Source organism: Poecile atricapillus, chromosome 25 (assembly GCF_030490865.1).
Source record: "Poecile atricapillus isolate bPoeAtr1 chromosome 25, bPoeAtr1.hap1, whole genome shotgun sequence".
In the NCBI taxonomy this organism is placed as follows: domain Eukaryota; kingdom Metazoa; phylum Chordata; class Aves; order Passeriformes; family Paridae; genus Poecile; species Poecile atricapillus.
This window is the reverse complement of record NC_081273.1, coordinates 5,120,636-5,139,075: the sequence shown is the minus strand read 5'-3', so window position 1 is coordinate 5,139,075 and position 18,440 is coordinate 5,120,636. Positions and strand designations below refer to the sequence as shown.

At 53.4% G+C, this 18,440-nt stretch overlaps 1 protein-coding gene across 1 annotated transcript in view; it reads right to left on the bottom strand.

Moving 5' to 3' along the window:
- Window positions 1-18,440, bottom strand: part of NECTIN1 (nectin cell adhesion molecule 1) — a 52,009-nt gene that overhangs the window by 12,219 nt on the left and 21,350 nt on the right. The window contains exon 2 of the mRNA XM_058856936.1: window positions 279-629. Coding sequence (XP_058712919.1) covers window positions 279-629 — 351 coding nt within the window. The remainder of the gene's footprint in view (window positions 1-278; window positions 630-18,440) is intronic.

Genomic DNA, 18,440 nt, shown 5'->3' with positions numbered 1-18,440 from the left:
CTGGTCACTGTTACTGCACCTGCATTAGGAGTGCAGGTGGAGGGAAAAGGGGAACTGAGACCTGGGAAGAAGAAGAGGTGTGACAGCTCAGCTGTCTCAGAACCACCTGCTCTGTGCTCCCTGCTCTTCACCTCTTCCCAGTCAGCTTAAAAATCCACCACAGGTAAAACTTTCACCCCGAATTCACCTTTGCCCTGAGCTCCCAGGACATGAATCTCAGGTTCCTCCAGCTCTGTTGGACTGGAGGTTCACCCTACAGAGCCTGCCCAGAGCCTTACCCAGCACGGTGAGGTTCAGCTGCCCTTCCCGGTTGCCGGTTGGGAAAGTGGCAAACTCACAGATGTAAACCCCCTCATCCTCCAGCTCCAGCCGGGACAGCTGGATGGTGCCATCCTTGAAGGAAGGGTTCCGGAAAGTCACCCTCTCCTTGTAGGGAGACAGGATGGACACACCCATGGCGGGGTTGTAGATGGCCACATTCTGCTTGGTGCCGTTGGTGGCCTTCTGCCACGTCACCTGCGTGATCTTCACATTGGGCAGCGGGTTGGTGAAGCTGCAGTGCAGCACCACGTCGGTGCCGATGAACCCCGAGACGCTGTCATTGACCAAGACAGTCTGAGCTTGCAGCCCTGCAACAAAACAGCAGCAGGTGAGTGTTTGGGTACTGCCCAGCAGCTCCTCTATTTATTGCACTTGTTTCTTATCGGCATGGCTGATACAAGAGCAGTTTGTGGCTACAGGCACCTCCTGCATCCACCTGCAGCTTCATTCTTAGTCATAAACACCTTCCTCCCGCTATGACCAGCCCAGCCTAAGGCTCATCATCATCATCACCCAAAGGCATAGGGCTGGATCAATAACACCTTCCTCCCTTTTGTCTTCAGCTCTGGGTGACACTGAATTGGTTCTGGTAAGTATGCAGGGTGTGTGTGTGTCTGCAGGCATGTGAAAGCCCTGATGTTTATCAGCACAGCAGATCCCAACATATGCTAACACACACTCAGACATCCATTTAATCCCATTGGAGCTGCAGCAGTAATTAAAGGAGCTGCAAAGACTCAGCCCTCATTTCAGGGCAGAAATAATTCCCGTATGAGAACGGCTTTAAGGCACTGCCTCTACACCTTGCACGATCCTCCTGTATCATCCAGATCATTTCTGTGGCCTTTTTATAACCCCAGAAGTAGCTGAATTTAGGAACCTTCCACCTTGATTCTGTGGAAGGTGCTCCTGAGAAGTGGGAGCTGCAGTTCATGACAGCTCTTCTGTCTCAGTTGATTCCTCCCCTGACAGATGGAGAAAAATATCTCCCACCAGACTGACCCTGAAATTCATCTTTTCTGCCACTGTGTCTTTTCCTAATCTGTGTGTTTAGAGATAATGCTCTGGTAATTATACAGCCGGTATTTGTATGATAAATACAATAGAGAGGCAAGGTGGTAAGAACGAGAAAAGCGGGTTTTGCTCCCTGCTTCTGGGAGAATCTGCAATTGGATGGATTCTGGGAGCTGGGGAGGAAAGAAAGGGATAATAAAAAAAAAAGGAAGATGCACAGAGAGTGAAGAACATGAAAGAGTAATGGAACAGAGAGAGGGGCTGGGGAAAGAAAAATGCAGAGCAAGAGAAACAAGACAGCACCTCCTAACAGAAATGTCACCCTACTCTGTTCTTCCAGGGATGAATGGCTCCCTGTCCAAGGCTAAAATAAACTCCTGTGTTGGTCCCCGTGGCAGATGTGCCCTGGGACTTCTCCAAGAGTCTCCTTCCTGCAGTTTCACACACACACAAGTGCAGGCAGACAAAACTCTCCTCCACCCACCCACACTCCACACTGCCCCCTCACTCCCTGCCTGTTGTTCCCAGCCTTATCCTAATCCCCACATCTCATCCACGCCTCTTCTTGCTCCCTTCTCCTTCCTGTGACCCCGAGGACAAGCCCCAACAACCCAGCCCGGCCACGAGACGCCACCAGCTGACCACAGCCATCAGCAGTTCTGACCGAAACTCGGGCTCCAGAGCTTTGTGTGAACTTGCCCCCTGTTCCCCGAGCCAAGCCCCACACCCCAGCACTGCAGCTGGGTGCTCAGGAATGTTTTCCAGAGCTTCTTACAGCCACAGCAAAGCGCTGGTGCCCTCATGTGCCTGCACGCACCGAGCCACCGTGTCCTCTGGGGCTGGCAGGGTGCACCCTTCCCCTCCCAGCACAGCCAGCACCATTTTCCCCACGGTTTTCCCTCCCCAAAGCAGAGGGTAGGCATGTGGAGAGGCATGAGGCTCGGAGAGAGCCACATGTGGACCATGTTTGCCCTCTGGAGAAGGATGTCCCAGCAGCAGGACACAGCGAAGGACTTTTCTGCGGCCTGTGCCCACAACATCCTCCCTGATGAAACGAGGGCACGGGCTGGGTTTAGATGAGGCCACACTGGATCTGAGGGAAGAATGGGTGGACAGGGGAGGGGGGAGATGTCTCCACCACACTGTGCAGCATATGCTGCTCCTTCCACCCCGGAGGTGAGCGAGCCTCTCGCAGCATTGCCCACACCCGCCGAGGTGAGGAACAGCTTTGCCAAGCAGTCTGGCTCAGAAGGCTCCAGAGCCTCCCAGAGCGTGTGGGAGCTTGCTGGGGAGACTTCAATCACGTAGCCAGGGCCTTGGGAACGGCCCAGCTGGGTGGGTGTGCTCAGCACTCCCTCCTTCTCCCAGGGCCGGGGGAGCGCGGAGTCATCAGCGCCTCTTCCACCGAGGGCTCGTGTCCCCAGCGGGGCCTGCCCGGGGCTGGGGCGCTGGCACAGCTGGCTCTGCTCCCCACAACAGCTGGCTCTGCTCCCCACAACAGCTGGCTCTGCTCCCCACAAGCTCCCTGACCCCCCGTGGGGCCCTTTGAAGCAGGATTTCCACACCCCAACAAAGCGGCCCCGTCCGCCACCGCAGGAAGTCACGGCTCAGCGGTGCCAGGGCGGCAGCAGAGGAGCCCAGCTGCAGGGAGGAGAGGGTGCAAGGCCACCAGAGTCACCCCTGCAGGGCTGGCAGTCCCTTGTGGCACCTCTGGATGAGCACTGCCAGCCTGAAGGCCGCCACTGATGGGCAACCAAGATGTGCCCCTTCAATGAAGATAAAGTCAATCAAGCTAGAGCCATTCCAGCAGGGAATGTGATGGATAGCACAGGGGAGGTCAGTCCAGTCCCTCACTCCATCCATCATTACTGTGCCCTTGCCTTACGCTGTGATTTCCCTGCAAATTAATGAACTCACTCTTTTAAAAATCAAGTTATTTATCTTGACCTTGAGCAGCAGCAACAACTCCCAGTTCCACCCTCCCCCTGCCATGGGTTCCGTGTATCAATACAGGCTGGGTGTGGACGTAAACTGGATAAAAAGTGGATTTTGGAACTGATAAACCTGATCCTGATCCTGAATGGTCCTGCAGAACCTTCCTGTGCCCAGGCATAAAGAGCCAGATTTTTTGGCCAGGGAAAAAGCTGGTGCCAGTTGAGTGAGGACAGCTTGCCAAAAGCCAAATGCTGCCAAAGCTGGGATTCAGGCCCTTACACGCAGCAGCTTTGACAAAAACACATTCCAAACTTTCTCAAGGCTCCAGGTGAAAAGGGAAAACAAAAAAATAACACCCAGCAGAAGAAATAACAAAACAAAACAAACAAAAAAATACTCTGAAAAACCCCAAACACAGCGCGGAAATCGCGTTTCCTTTCCAGGTGCCTGAACAACTCTTTTGCAAGACAGGAAAAACTCTTTCTGTTCCACTCACCCAAGCCTTAAATCAGGAAAATAACGCACCTGTTCTGCTCCAGGAGCACCCACACCTCAATGCAGTGATGAGGAAAGGGGACAGATGGAAGAAAGGGGTTTGGGAAGTTGCTGGATCAGCTTCCCATCCTAAATCAGAAGCCAGAGGGCAAATTTGGCTGCTGCCACGCTCTGGGGAGTGCTTGTTTGCAAGGTGACTGAGCTGGGCTGGCGGGCCTTCCCTCACCCCGTTACACACTCAATAATTCATCAGGGCAAATGCATAGATAATTGATGGCAATGAGCACGCACGGCCGGCAGAGGAGGAGAAAATAAAATCACTAATCAGCCTCTGGAGGGGTTTGAACATATTCAACTGGATGTGTGTGTGTGTGAAGTGCTGGGATTCGCCGCGTTTCTCCTTTGCTGAACCATCCGTGCGGTTGGTAGGGCAGGGAAAAAGCTTGGGATGGATCCTGCTGTTTTTACACCCCGTGCCAGATCTCCCAGTGCCCACCAATCCATGCTGACACCTCCCAGGGGCAGCCAGCACCCGGGCAAGGATTAGCTGGATAGGTTGCAGCTTGCCCACTTGCGTTTTATTCATTAGTTTTGTGGTGTTATTTTTTGTCAGGGACCAAAAAGGGCCCAGCCGTGCGCCAAAGACATGTTGGTGCCAGGACCTCATTAGTGCAGACCTTGAAGGTCCTACTCCTCCACCTGGGCCTCTGAAGTGGTTTGTGTTGATGCCTTTCCCCACGATCCCAAGCCCAGATATTCACCGAGGCCTCGGGGGCACAGCTCGGGGTGCCCTGGGGCACACGGGCTGGGAAGGAAGGCCTGCCCTCCCTGGGTGTCAGGGGCATCGGGGACGGAGCACAAGTGCCAGGTGGTGGCTCTTGGGCCAGAAAATCCTTTCTCCTAAAAGCCCAGCAGGTGCTGTTCCAGCGAGGCTCCCACACTCGCAAATCAGGTTCTTGCTCCCCCACACAGAAAGCTCTGGAAATGATCTCCAGGCTCTGGGTGAGCTCTGTCACAACCTCACTCAATGCCTCTTTGTTAAGAGCCATGTGAACTCCACTCTGCTTTGCACAACTTTGCTTCTGCTGAGCCTCTCACCAATTTCTCTCCCTCCTGTTCTCTGATACTCATCTCCCCCCAAGGGCACTGAAACAGCCCTTGGCAGGAGTGTGATGAGCCACTCTTCGGTGTGGCAATATCATGACTGATGCAGATGTCACAGGGATCGCTCCCGATAGTCTCAGTCCCAGCAGCTTTGTCCCAGAAGGACAAATCAATGCATCACACTTCAACCTGCACAAACTGCCACAAAAAGCTCCTGGTTTTGTGACAGCACCGTGGCCACGGGCAGTGATGTCCCATCCATGGTCCCGTGTCTCTCACAGACACTGCAGATTTTCCATGAGGGAAAAGTGGGATGGAACAGGAACCCAAAACCTTCCACTTGGCGGCACTTAAAAATTTCTCTCCTGGTGTTTCTGAACTCACCTTCCCAAAGGAAAACAAGAAACACAACTCTTGTGGGGCAGAGCCTCCAACAGCCCAAAGAAACATCCCAGGTGTGTCAGGCAGGGTGGGAAACACGGGAAAGAGGATCTCAAACCCCAGCAGGGGAATTTCAGGTGGCAAGAAGCAAAGGTGTGAGGTGGCGCTTGGCCAGGAGGTTGGGGTTAGTACCTCTGCTCTTGCCAGGGAGGCTTTGCATTGATTGCCAGGCATTTAAATCAGGATTCTGCTGCTCTTCCAAGAGCACAGGGCCTGCCTCGCCCTGCTGGGAGCCCATTGCAATGAAGGAGTGGGTTCCAGTGAGTCAGTGGGCTCCACTGAGTCACCCCCAGGCCCTTCCTGTGGCAGCAGACTTTCACTGGAGGTGTCCCTGTCATCCAGTGATTCACTCCTGCACAGCCTGAGCACCACAGGGATTGTAAAACTTGAGTTTCCAACACAAGGGGAGGGGGAGCCTTAGAAGGAAGATGAGAGAGATGTGGCAAGATTATAGCTCCAGGTGACATGGCTGCACATGAAAGGCCTGAGATAACACTGGGATGGGGTGGGGGCACCCCAAGAGAGAAACTGCACGCCCAGACATCCCTTCCCCCTTCCCAGTGGGAGCTGGGAGAGATTTATGGGAGCTGCCGGGAAATGGCAGCGTTGTACAATGGCCCGCCTGGCCCTCAGCCAAATAAATCCCTCTCAAACAAGAAAGGACTGGGCTGGGCTGTGGATTGCACATGGGAAACACGGGGCCCTCTCCTCGAGGTCACTGGTTCAGACCCAGATCCAGCCCATGGCAGCAGAGCAGGGATGGTTTTATCCCAGGACCAGTCAATGGCTTGTATCGAGTGAGGTCTCCAGCCAGGCCACCATTGGCTGCCTTTGGGTAAAGCCTTCTCCTGCCTGTGCAGGATTTCCTCTCTGGATAAATGGAGCACAAAGCAGCCTCAGGAGCCCCTTGAATGAAAGCTCTTCCCCAAAGGGCCTGATCCATCAATGCTCCACTTATTCCCTGTTACAGTTTGGGAAATCTGGTCACTGAGCCACCGCTGGGGCTCACACACAGGCCCCGAGCAAGAGCAAGGCCGTGCTCTTGTCCCAGTGCTCCTGGAGCAAGAGATGAAAGAAAAGCAGAGGCCAGGGTGGGATGGGCCACAGATTGGTGACCACTGGACCAGACCATGAGTTTCTCAACTTTGCAAACATCCCCAGCTGCATCCAGCCAGGAAAAGGGCTGCAGAGCAGAGGAATGGGATGGGAACAGCAGCCTGCCTCTGCTCCCAGCTCTCACTCCCTCCTGTTCCTTCCCTGCCTTTCTCACAGCTGCTTTGCTTCACCCCCCAAGTCACGGGGAGGGGAACATGCCCCATGGCAAAAGCAGGGAGGCTGGCAGAGCAGGGCTCCTGCAGAAAGAGCTGACACAGCACTGGGAAAGGCCTTCCTGCAATAAAGCTGGGAAAGCCCATGCTCAGCAACAAAGCACAAAGGCTGCCGTCCCCGCCGCACTCAGCTAATCCTGGCACCCAGCTCCAGTTCCCACACACCTGAGCACACGCCAGGCTGCCCCGTGCCCCTGCCTGGCCTGCCCCAGTGCACTTGGCCCATTTCCCCCTCTCCTTTTGGGCTGGACGTGACTCCAGCTCCTTCCTCAGCTCTTTTCCTCCTGTGTGCTCTCGCTCCCACCTGTCCAGCGCCCTGTTTCACAACTCCAATCTCCTTTCTCCTGCAGTTTCCATGTCACATCTCCTTCTCTCCCCACTGCCTGTCTCCAGGATTTCCTGTCCAGCTGGTCAATGCTTGTGCCTTTCTTTGATTTGCCCTCCTTCCCTTGTAGCCTTAAAAATCTTCCCACCCTTCTTGTGTCTCTACCACCTCACTCCAGCCCAGTCACTCGCCTCTTCTCATCCCCAGCCACTATTCCACCAGTGGATATGTCCAGGATGACATTCTGCACTAGGAAAAGCAGGCATGTGGCCAGGCAAAGACAAAGAACCAAAAATCCAAGACTCTTCTCTCCAGAATCATCTCGTTGCCTGCCAGCAAAGAAAAAAACAAGGTCTTTTTGCTTACCAATTCTAACCTGTAAGCAAAAGAAAAGGGACCACAAGCAGAGCCAATGCTTATTTGGTGGTTGGGTGGGGAAGAAAAGCTGGAAAATCAAGTGTGGAGGAAGGGAAAGAAGCTGGAGCTTTGAGAAGATGGAAGCTAATTAAGCTGAGACTGTCCTGAGACCTTATCTTGATGGGCTGAGTCCCCAAATGCACAGGAGTGTTTGCTCTGCTCTGCCTCTTTCCTGGACTTCCTTGTTGCCTTGGATGTTGTACAAGGAGTTCTGGTCCAGTGCTAAATCTCCTCGCTATTAGAGCTCTCCAGGTGCTAAGGAGGGATTTAATGAGGAGCTGTGAAGAGGGGATCAAGATAGTAACCCATGGAGAGCCTCATTTCCGAACCGAGGGAGCTTGAGACTGAAGAGATTCGACAAAAACAAAAATAAACTTGATGGCACAGAAAAAAAAAATGAGAGAACATCAGATCCTTCCTTCCCTGGCTGGTCTGTGGGCTCGGAGCTGGAGCAGGAAATGGGGGAGCTCTCAGGGCTGGAGTAGGGATTGACTCACTCACCTCCACAATGGGAACGGGACAAAGCCGAAACTCTGCTGACTCAGGCGTGACTTCAGCGCCAGGGTTAATAACTGGCAGCCTCCTCTGGCTGGCCCCAGCAGCCAATTCCCTCTGTCCCCACTCAAACCAAGCCTCTTTCATCAGGAGAGATGCCCGGTCACAGGAAATTATCAAAGATCCAAACGCTGGTCTTCTGTCCAAAACGTGGTGAAAAATGCATCCCTGCCAAACCACGCTGGTGCTGGCCAGCCCTGTAATTTTCATGGAGAAGATCAAAACTCCGGCTTTCCTATAGCTGAAATGCATGTTTAACAGTCACAGCTTTCTGCCTGTGGTTTTGCTCTCCTCCCATTATCTCTCAGGATATAACATATTGCTGATATCTCACTATCTCCTGAAGTTAAAAAGAAATGTTTCCTCCTCTTGCAAGCAGGAATGCCACGCTCTGTTCTTCTGTAATTTGTTTCGAAAGATAGAAACAAGCAAGTTTTTTTGTAACCAGGAGAATGTGATATATGTTCTGGTGGCTGACAAGTAGGGAAAAGCTTTGCAAACAAGACAAATGCAAACATGGCACCAACAGATGCAATGGACAGACACCCTTCGCTGGCTCCCTGCCTGTGATTTCTCTTTTAATGTGTTTTTATCTTGCCCCAGAGATATCTCTGCAGGGAAGTGGGAAAGGCTCAGACCTCCCAACTTTCTCTGGGTTGTTTAAGGATTCCTGCCCGTGAACAACAGCCCAGAAAGAACAGTGAGTACAAATAACCCTAGATTCACTGCTCTGATGGATTTCCAGCCTGCTGCTGCTCAGCTTTCTTATCATCAGGCCCCAGTGCAAGGAATTTCTACAAATTTCACTTCTGCCCGGGTTTAGGATCTCCACAGAGCAGAGGCAGACACAGCTCTGGTCCTACCCGGGCCCCATCTGCGGGAATCACTCTGCATATTTATGGCAAAAGCTTTGCATCTTCAAAAGGCTCTTCAAACAGCAACTAATTAATCCTCCAACACCCTGAGAGGCAGGAAAGCTTTATTACCCCTGCTTTCAGGGGTGGGGAAACCAGAGGTGCTGAATGACAAAGAGATGTGCCCAAGGCCACCCAGACAAGCACCGGCAATCTCAGCTGGTTGGAGGCGGGGATCTGCAGAGGATGGTGGCAATTCTCACCTGAGGAAGGAGGGATGGAGGCATTTGTGGGGAGGCCCTGCAGCCCCACCCACCACAATGCAAATGGCAAAGTCACCCTCGTTTCCACGGCTGAGGAAACCGAGGGAAATGAAGTGCAAAATCCATTTAACAGGCAGAGGGTGGAAACCTAAACATTGCCCAGCCAAGAGCTCCACTAAAGGTCCCCAAAATGTGGCTTAAATTTTCCCCAACCATGAGCAAACTGCTTGCAACCAAATCTCTGAGATTTTGTGCTAAAAACATGCCAGAAATTAGGAAAGACTTTGAGGCTGGGGGTGAGTGTCCCACTCACCCTCTGAGCAAAGCCAGCCCCACATTTCTGAAATATTCCACATACTGAAAAAGAGCGGGGTTAGATTAGATTTTAGGAAGAAATTCTTTACTCTGAGAGACTGGCACAGGTTTCCCAGAGAAGCTGTGGCTGCCCCATCCCTGGAATTACCAAGGACAGGTTGGACAGGACTTGGAGCAACCTGGAATTGTGAAAAGTGTCCCTGCCCATGCAACGGGATGAGCTTTGAGGTCCTTTTAACCCAAACCGTTCTGTGACCCCCACGGGTGGAGATGCAGCTCTCCCATCCATTCAGTTCCCAGCCTCCATCCAGGCTGTCTGAGGAATGATTGCTGAGCTTAGAGGGGCCTGCAAGAGCCAGCACTGTAAACAAGTGACAAGACCACCCATTAAAGGCAGGCTGAGCATGGGAAGGGGGGAGGAAAGCAGGGAGGGAGGGTCAGAGCCCAGCAGGGAGACCTCCCAGCACGGGTCACACTCCCCAGCCCGTCCTCTGGGGTGCCTGGGCTTTGCTTTCCTGGGAGACCAACACAGGCACAGCCACTCCTGCCTGCCCAGAAAGGTGAGGGCAACCAGCAAGGGCTCAGAGAGACAGAGAGCTTCAGCCCAGAGCAGAGGGCAGGAGGAGCAGGGAATTCTGCAGATAAAAAGATGATTTGTCCTGCAGAGAAGGGTTCACAAATTCCCATAACCCTTTGGACACCTCTCAGTGGGAACATTACTCCTTCTGCTGAGTTCACTGGGGACTTTGAAGCTGTATCTCCTTAGTGATTGTAATGCACTCAGGGACAGGGGTGAGCTTCCAGGAAGAGAAATTAAAGATTTCTCCATGCCTGATTATCCCATTCTCCAGCCAGGTGGCTTTGTGCTTCCAGGTAGCCCCAGGGAGGAGCTGGGCTGTGCTACAACACTTCAGGGGAATTTGATGACAAATGTCCCTCGGGAGGTGGAGTGACACCAGTGCTGAGAGCCTCAGTGCCCAGGGACAAAGGTGGCCCTTCAAACACTGGGCTGCTTTTGGGGGCCTCTCTCAGGATGTTTCACTTTTATCCCAGACCTGCCCGAGCAGGAAGCTTGGGATGCCAGCAGCTCTGACAGGCCTGAATCCCTGTGGAATCACACATCTGCCCTAAAACTCTTCCCCAAGTCTTGATTCACGAGAGACAAGCCAGGACCAAAAAGCAATCAGCTCCCCATGGAGATCCATGAGCAGGCAGCAGGATGGAGCAAGCCAAGAGCCAACACCCCATTCCCAGCCCTGTGCCAGAGAAACCAGGCCTGGATTCTCAGGGTTAAACAGCTCAGTTGGCCTTAATTGACAGATTTTATTGACTTTCACGGTGATTTCATTGACTTTTGCCCAACTACATCAGCACCAGGCTCCCTGTTTCTTTCTCAGGGAGCAACAAGCCACGTGCAGAAGGATGTGGATGCCAGATGGATTTTCCTGTGCCACTGGGGAGAACTCCAGGGATTCATCCTGGTCTTCCAAAGACCAGGAGGTCAACTGCTCTCAGGGGACTCTTGTGTGCTTTGTCCCAGCTCAAACTGGGGGCTGCCACAAAAATGGAAAGCATGTTATGAAAAAATAACCTAAGCTGGTGGAAAATTTTCCAGCACAGCATATTTTTCTGATGGAAAGTGTCACTTAGCCCAAGCCAAAACCATCTACTGGAACATGCTGATTTTGGCAAAATCTGATTAAAAAAAAACAACAAAAAAAAACCACACCAAAAAAAAGCGCCCTTTTGATAAGTTTGAAATGTTTTTTCCTTGTGGACTTTCCATTTCTTTTAAATGGCATTATGGTAAAACACCAACCAGGAGTGCAGCCAGGATGGGATGCTTTGGTTGCCATGGAATGGGGACATTTTTGCATGAAGCCAGGCCAAAGTTTTCTTTTGAAATTTCCTTTCTGTGGAAGTTTTCAAATGACAGCCTCAAAGCAGAAGGAGAACTGCCTCTGAAACGCCCAACATCCCCACTCTGCCAGCCCATCCCGCGTTAGTCATCCCCACAGCTGACCTTTCCAACAGCTCTCACCCCCAAACACAAATCACCTCCCTGTGTCTCTCCCCACCTTCACTTTCCACAGCCCACTCCGGGCTCTGATCCATCTGGATTCATCCTCTCCTGGGTTTCATCCCACCCTGTCCCTGGGTTAGGAGTTTTCTGGGGGCTTGGGCCAGCCCTCCAAGCTGTGTGGGACCCACAGCCCCGCTCCAGCACCTCTCCCTCTGGATTCCCTGTCTATTCCTCCTTCCTGACAGACGGATTTGCTCCCACCCTGCACCTGCCTGGTGTGCCCACCTCCTCCTCCTCCGTCTGCTGCTTGTGCCTTTCCACTCTCTAACAACTCCAGGGGAGGCTGGCTGAGAGAACTCCTGTTCCTTTCAGATTTGGGGGCAAAAAAGAGGGAGAGACGGGGAGAGAGAGAGAGCACAAACCAGACTATTACATTTTTTAGCAGACATGACAATATGGACACAGTTCCTCCAGAACATTGTGCATATTTTAAGACAAACTTTACCCCAAAAATGTCAGGCAGCTCTCCTGGTGGGAGGAAGAATGAAGGAATGAAAGGGTCCTCCAGGTTTCCAGCAGAACTTTTATCTTGGAAAAGCTGGAAACTCCTGAGCACCTTCCCCAGCACAGCAAGCCGCTTGCCTGCTGCCTCCCCCAAGGGCTGGAGCGAGGATGGATGCTCCAAAATATCACATTTCCCACAGAAACAGTTCTGTCCTCCATCCAGAGTGCCCAGGGTGGGGGAAATGGCTCTGGAGACAAAACACTGGAGGCAGAAGGAGGGAGGCTTGGAAGGGAGATGGGCTGGGCTTTGCAAGGAGTGATTGTGGACTCTCCATCCCTGGAAATGTCCAAGGTGAGGTTGGATGGGACTTAGGGGAAGCTGTTCCTGCCTGTGACAGGGTATGGAATTAAATGGTTTTTAAGGTCCTTTCCAACCCAGAGCATGCTGTGACTCCATGTCTTGACCTCCCATGCCAGGACCATCACTCAGGTGAGGATAGAAAGGAGGAACTGTGCAGAAAGAATCCCTGGGAGACAAAAACTCCTCCCTGTGGTCCTGATGCTCCACAGAAGGATGGGACCAGCCTGGCTGTGGCTCCCCTTGGTGCTCCACCACCTCTGGACTTGGCAGCTGGGCTGGGGGTGCTCCCAGGCTGCACAGCAGCTCGAGTGTCACTTGTTTGTCACCCCTGCTCAAACTAAGAACTGCTCAGAACCATCTTTACTTGTTGCTTAGGGACCAGAGTGACAGAGAGAACACAGCTGGATACTTGGCTACCTAGGGAGATGGATGGGAGGTTATAAATAGCTAATGGCAAAAGGAAAGAGGACAAAAAGTCCCATTTCCAATCTGGTAAAAAACTGACCAGAATAGTAGTGGAGGAAGACTTCCAGAAATAAGCACATGGGTATTAAACAAATGAAAAATGAATTAAAAGAGAAGAGATGGAAAAGAGACTAAAAGGAAATTTTGAAACTGTATGAACAGTGATTGTCCCATCCTGGAAAAAGAGTTGATGTCACCTGGGTGCCACAAAACGTTACTGGAGGGTCACTGGAGGTAACTTCAGCGTGACAAGAGGCAGGGGAGAAGGAAGATAAGTATGCAGATAAATGTCATTAACCCCTGTTAGTGCAGGGCTTAGAGGCTTCAAAGGCTCAGTCTGCAGTGAAGGGTGGCGATCTCAGGGACTGTGAATGGTTTGTCTGTAAAAACTCTGAGAGGAGCCATATATAACAAAACAAAAGTTTGCTCCAGGATTGAGAACCTCCTGTTTGTGATGCTGTCACAACACCAGGGCTGCGACAGCCACAGGGAACACTCAGCAGATCAGGAAGGGGGAGAGGAGATCAGTCCAAGTGTGCCAAGATGGGTTCTGCATCTGAGGTCATCCTGTGCCCTGACCCACGGGGATGGAGCAAACAGAGCAGGGAGGATGAGAAGGATGTGCCCCAAAGGGAAAGGAAGAGCCTCCATTTAGGGGAGGGACACACCTTCCTCAGGACAGATCCCATCAGAGAGAAACAACAGCCCTGAAAAGGAAAAGAACAGGCTCTTGTCGGGGTGAGCTGAGAGGCTGTTCCCAGCCCTGTGGGCTATCCAGGCTCGACAAACACCGACACAGGGACTGGCATATTTCACTGTGGATGTCCCCAAGAGAGGGACTCAGACAGGGAAGCAACACAAAGCCCAAGAGGAAGAGGAAGTTTACAGCTGTCCTCAGAAAAGTCAGCGTGGCCTTTCCTCTCAGAGCTTCCACATCCCTTGGGAAAGCACAACTCATCTGCAAGTCTGCACAGCGCCCTGTGGGAGTTGGAACCTCGGGCCTGACAACTCAGTGGCAAAGTGTGAATCCAAAGTAATTGCACTGTTTGCTCTGGGAATACTCCAGATCCACTTGGCATAACAGAGAGACACTCAGAATTCTCTCCTTGTAGGATCTACAAACTCCCTGTTCTTTCACATCCCTAGGATTTTCTCTTCTCCCATGCCTTCCTTCTTTCCATTGCCCTGATTATAGAAAAAGACATTTGAGTTTCTGCCTGTGTAATGAAACCTTTTTATGCTCCAAACCTGCCTTGCAGAGAGGGGATTCTCTGGAGCAGACAGTGAGGGCAGGGCCCCCTGGGCATAAAGAAAACGATCTGCAGGCAGCTGCTGGGGCTGCAGGGTTAAGCCATTTTAATTACCTGCAAGCCCAGCACCAGCCAAGGAATGGCCAATGTGCAAAGCAAGCCCTGCTGTCCCAGCAGGGCTGGGATGCCTCACCAGGCTCCTGCTGATCCTCTGTTAGATTAAATTCTTTGGTGAGAGCTGCCCTACAGTTTTATGGCAGTGGGGATAACTTCCCTGCACCCACGTTTGGGTGTTTGGTTGGGGCAATTGCAAACCTCCCACCTGGATGACATCACTGAGAAATGCAAGGGACTTCAGCAAGGTTCGAAGCTGTTGCTTTTCCATTCCTACCACAGCAGAGAGGCAGATCCCTTGTCTCCATCTGTCCCCATCCTACCAAGCCCTTCCCAACTCCCAGCAGTTCTCCTCCTATCCCTACATCTTCCCCAGATGCCCACAGCAAACCCAAGGGAAGTAAAATGGTGTTTGGGTGTGTTTAAATGTGGGCAGAGGGAAGGGAAGGAACAGATCTTTCCCAAGGGACTCAGATGGGAGTCAGGGCTGAGCAGCAGCTCTTCCCAAGCAGGGACAGCCATTTGGGTCACCCTGGCTTTGTGTGAAGGCATCTGAGGCTATGGCAGGGCTCCTTCCCACCAGGAATGTGGCAAACTGTGCTGTCAGAAACTGCTGCATGTGCCCAACTCCCCTCTGCCTCTTTCCCAAGCACTCCACAGGGCAGCTCAAGGTGATCCAGGGAATCCTGTCCCATCCCAGCTGGCAGTGGCTCTGCTGCACAGACCTTGGTTCCCTGCCTCCATCCCTTCTCCCCCACGCCTGCAGGTACTGGGAAAGCCACAGCTGGGTCCCACGGGACTCAGGGTCCCCATTCCTCCCATTTCCCTTGCCCTGGTGCATGGGAAGCCGCACCCTGACCTCCTCCAGCTCCAACTTGCTCTCTCAAATTGGGCCGGTTTTGGGCAGGACGTGCCGGGACCTGCCGCCTCCTCCCCAAGCCTTTGAAGGCAGCCACGTAGGCAGCTGCACCCGCAGACTTTCGTGTGGAAAAGCCACAAACCCGTGAGTCACCTGGCTCCAGCCCGTGAAGGTTCCTGTTCCCTCTCTCGGTGGGACAGACGGGCCCAGGACAACAGGACTCCCTTCTCAGTAATCCTGGGAAGGCAGGCTGCTGTGCCAGGCTCGGGAGCAGGATTTTGGACCTCAGGGTGGGAGAAGGGGAGGCTTTTGTGCAGCCTGCTGTGAGAAGGGGACGAGGGACAGGCATTCCTGGTGCCACAGCAGATAACCAGAGCAGACAACTCCCTGCAGGGCAAGCCCCAAGTCAGGGGGGTCTGGGGTTCTTCAGCCTCAGCAAAGGAATCTGCCTGGTTGGGGGATTCTCCATGCTCAGCACTGACCCATTTCCCCTTTCCCCTCTGCCCCTCAAATCCATTTCCATCCCATTGAGATGCTCTCCACGGAGGGCTGAGGGTGAGCTGGGTGTGGGAAGGAGCCACCTGGCAGGCAGGGCCCCGAGCAGGGTGTGGGCACAGGGAACATTTCGGGGAAGAGGAAACACGTGCTGCACTCCGAGCACACACGGCCGCTTCCAGGGCTCGGAACAAAACGCTCCTGGATTTCCGCAGCCCCGGCTCCCAATCCCCCACCAAGGCCATTTTCTCAGCCAAAGGGACAATGGAGACCTGACATAAACAATCCCATAGGATCAGCATATGGATAGCCAGCCCGCCCCCACTGCTGCCTCGCCTTCCCCTCAGCCGAGCTGAGGCCAGCAAGACACAATGTGTAATTAGGTTAATGAGCTAAGCACGGATTTTAATTGGGATTCCCCGATTTACTGGTCTATCTCCTCCTTTTGTTTTATTGCTGGTGCAGGTTCCTAAAAGCTGCCCTTCCTAAAGGCCCTGATATTAGAAAGGTCTTACGGGTCTTTAATTGTATTTAATCATTGAGGTAATTAATGATCCTTGAGCAAAATGAAGATTGCATCTAGAGTAGTTCCAGTCTTGCCCTTCAGCATCTGTTGTGTCTGGGCACAGGAATTCTGCAGGCATGCAGGAGAGGGGTTCACACAGAGCGAGACAAAAGGATGGAAGAGAGAGGAGGGCGGTGGGAAGAGAAGGGATTGGGGGAGAAAAAGCACATTTGAAATGGAGAAGAAGCTGAGTAGAAGAGAGGGAAGCGGGGAAAGGGAAACAATGCCATTCCTTCTCCTCACAGACAGGAGCCATTCAATTCCAGAGCCCAGAGTGCTGGCTCAGGGGGGATCGCTGGTTGTTCCATGGCCCCACACTGGACAGCCTTGACCAGCACTCTGTGCTCAGACAACTCCCATGAGACAAACACCTACTCCTGCTGCTCCCCTTTTCCATTCCTTGCTTCCCTCTGGCACCGTTTCACACCCCTTTTTTCTCAGGGAGACATTCTCAAAGTTCAAAACCTTGAGCTGGAACAGGGGAGAGGGGGAGTGATGGGCAGCAAGTCCCAGCACGTCCCCTCTCTCCCAGGCCACAAACCGTGCACCTCCCATCCCTGCTCCCAACCCCTCCGCTTCTCCCCGAGCACAAACAAAGCCTGTCCAACCAGAACCGGGGCTGCCTGCTCCAGCTTGCCCCAGAAAAGCAGATTTAGTGAGAAATGTCACAGGCAAAGCAGCAGGGACGTGGAATCAGCCCCTGCATCTTGGGACGTATCAGAGCTGTCCTGGACAAGGGGATGTGTGAGCGGGGAGCTGGAGGGGGCTGTGCTGGCTTGTTGAGGAATGTCCCCTGGCTCCCAGCCCCAGTGACAAGGGAAGGTTCAGCTCAGGAAAAGCACTGCCCTCCCCTCCTCCAGCCCCAGCACAATTGCACATGAAGCAGCCTGGTAGTGGGGTGATATTTGGGACTGCACGTGTCCTCCCCAAAGGAAAAACCCAGCTGCCGCAGCAGATCCACTCTTCTCATTCCTATTCTGGTGGGCTCTCTGTGCTAGAGCAGGAGTGAAAGGTCCTGGCATGGTGCTGGAATGAGCCTGCTTTTATTCTGTCATTGAAAATGAGCCCCAGCGTGGCTCCAGATAGGGTTCTGATAAGCTCTGTGAGCTGGGACTTGCACAGAGGAGTTGTTGGGCTGGGCTGGCATTTCCAGCTGCCCATAAACTGAGCTCCTCCAGCTTCGGGCAGCCTGGAGTCAGGGCTAAGGGTTGGGGGCAGAGTTCCTCTCCAGATACCGAAGGGCCAGTTTTTCCTGGAAACCTGGGGCTCTGTCACCATGGGAAAGGCCCTGCACAGAGCCAGTCCTGCCTGGGAACCTGCCCCTTCCCACTCTGGAACAAGCTGCCTCCCCAGGCAGGTTTCAGCTTGCTTGGGCCGTCAGCTTGGCGGATCTCATTTCTGGTGTTTTCTTCTCCTTTATTGCCTCCTTATCTGCCCCAGGGCAGAGAAGGCTGCCTCCTCCTTTAGAGCATTAGCAGCCCTGCCAATTTTCCCCACTTGGAATATTTCATGCACAGGCCCTTCTTTCTCCCACGCTGCCTCCCCATCCACCTTCCCCATCCCATGTCCGGCTGTGGCTCCTGTGGCAGTGGGTGCCTCCAGGTGCTGGCACAGCTCAGGTGCTGCCCCTGAAGCTCCCTGGGCTTCACCCACAGCACAGCAGAGCAAATGGGAACACGAGATGGGAGCCACAGGGAGAGTGACACCCCAAAAATGGGGGACACGGAGCGAGCCAGCACAGAGGGGACAGGAGGGGAGGAAGTCACAGGCCTGTCCACAGGGATGGGCCTGGAAAAGGGGCATTGCAGTGGGGAATAAAGGGCTGGAAGATTGGGAAAGCCTGGCTAGAGATGCTGGGTTTGGTCCTGCTGCCACAAAACCCTCATGCTGGCAGAGCAGGGTCCAGCCTCCCTCCCAAGGCTGATCTCCACAGCCCCCGATCCTGGGAATGGCTAAGCTGATTGCAACAGCCCCAGAGATCTGCATCGAGCCTCTCCTCCCTCCCAGCACACCAGATCAGGCCCTCTGATTGTGTCATTTATTCCCCCATAAACAAAGCAGCCAAAGGAGAAACCCAGCCCAGAAATGAGAAACCTTCCTGGAGACGCAGCTGGGCTGGGCAGGAGGAGCAGAGCAGGGATGAGGCTCCCCAGCCTGACCTCGCTTGAGCTGGAGCTGCCTTGGGCTGGGGGCACAGCAGCATCATCTACAGCCAGTGCCTGGGTGGCAAAGACCCCTGGAGGGTCCATCCTGCCCCACAGGTCCTTAGAAAAGCACCTGGAAGAGAACACAGCCAGCCCTCGTGTTCAGGGCAGGAGCTGATCCTGTCTTGCCACAGCAGGGAGCAGCTGCCCCTTCCAGGCACGTTCCCTGCTGTCCATTCTTCCCTGCTGCCACTACCAAGAACTTCTCCTGGGCAGGCCCGAGGTCCAAACCC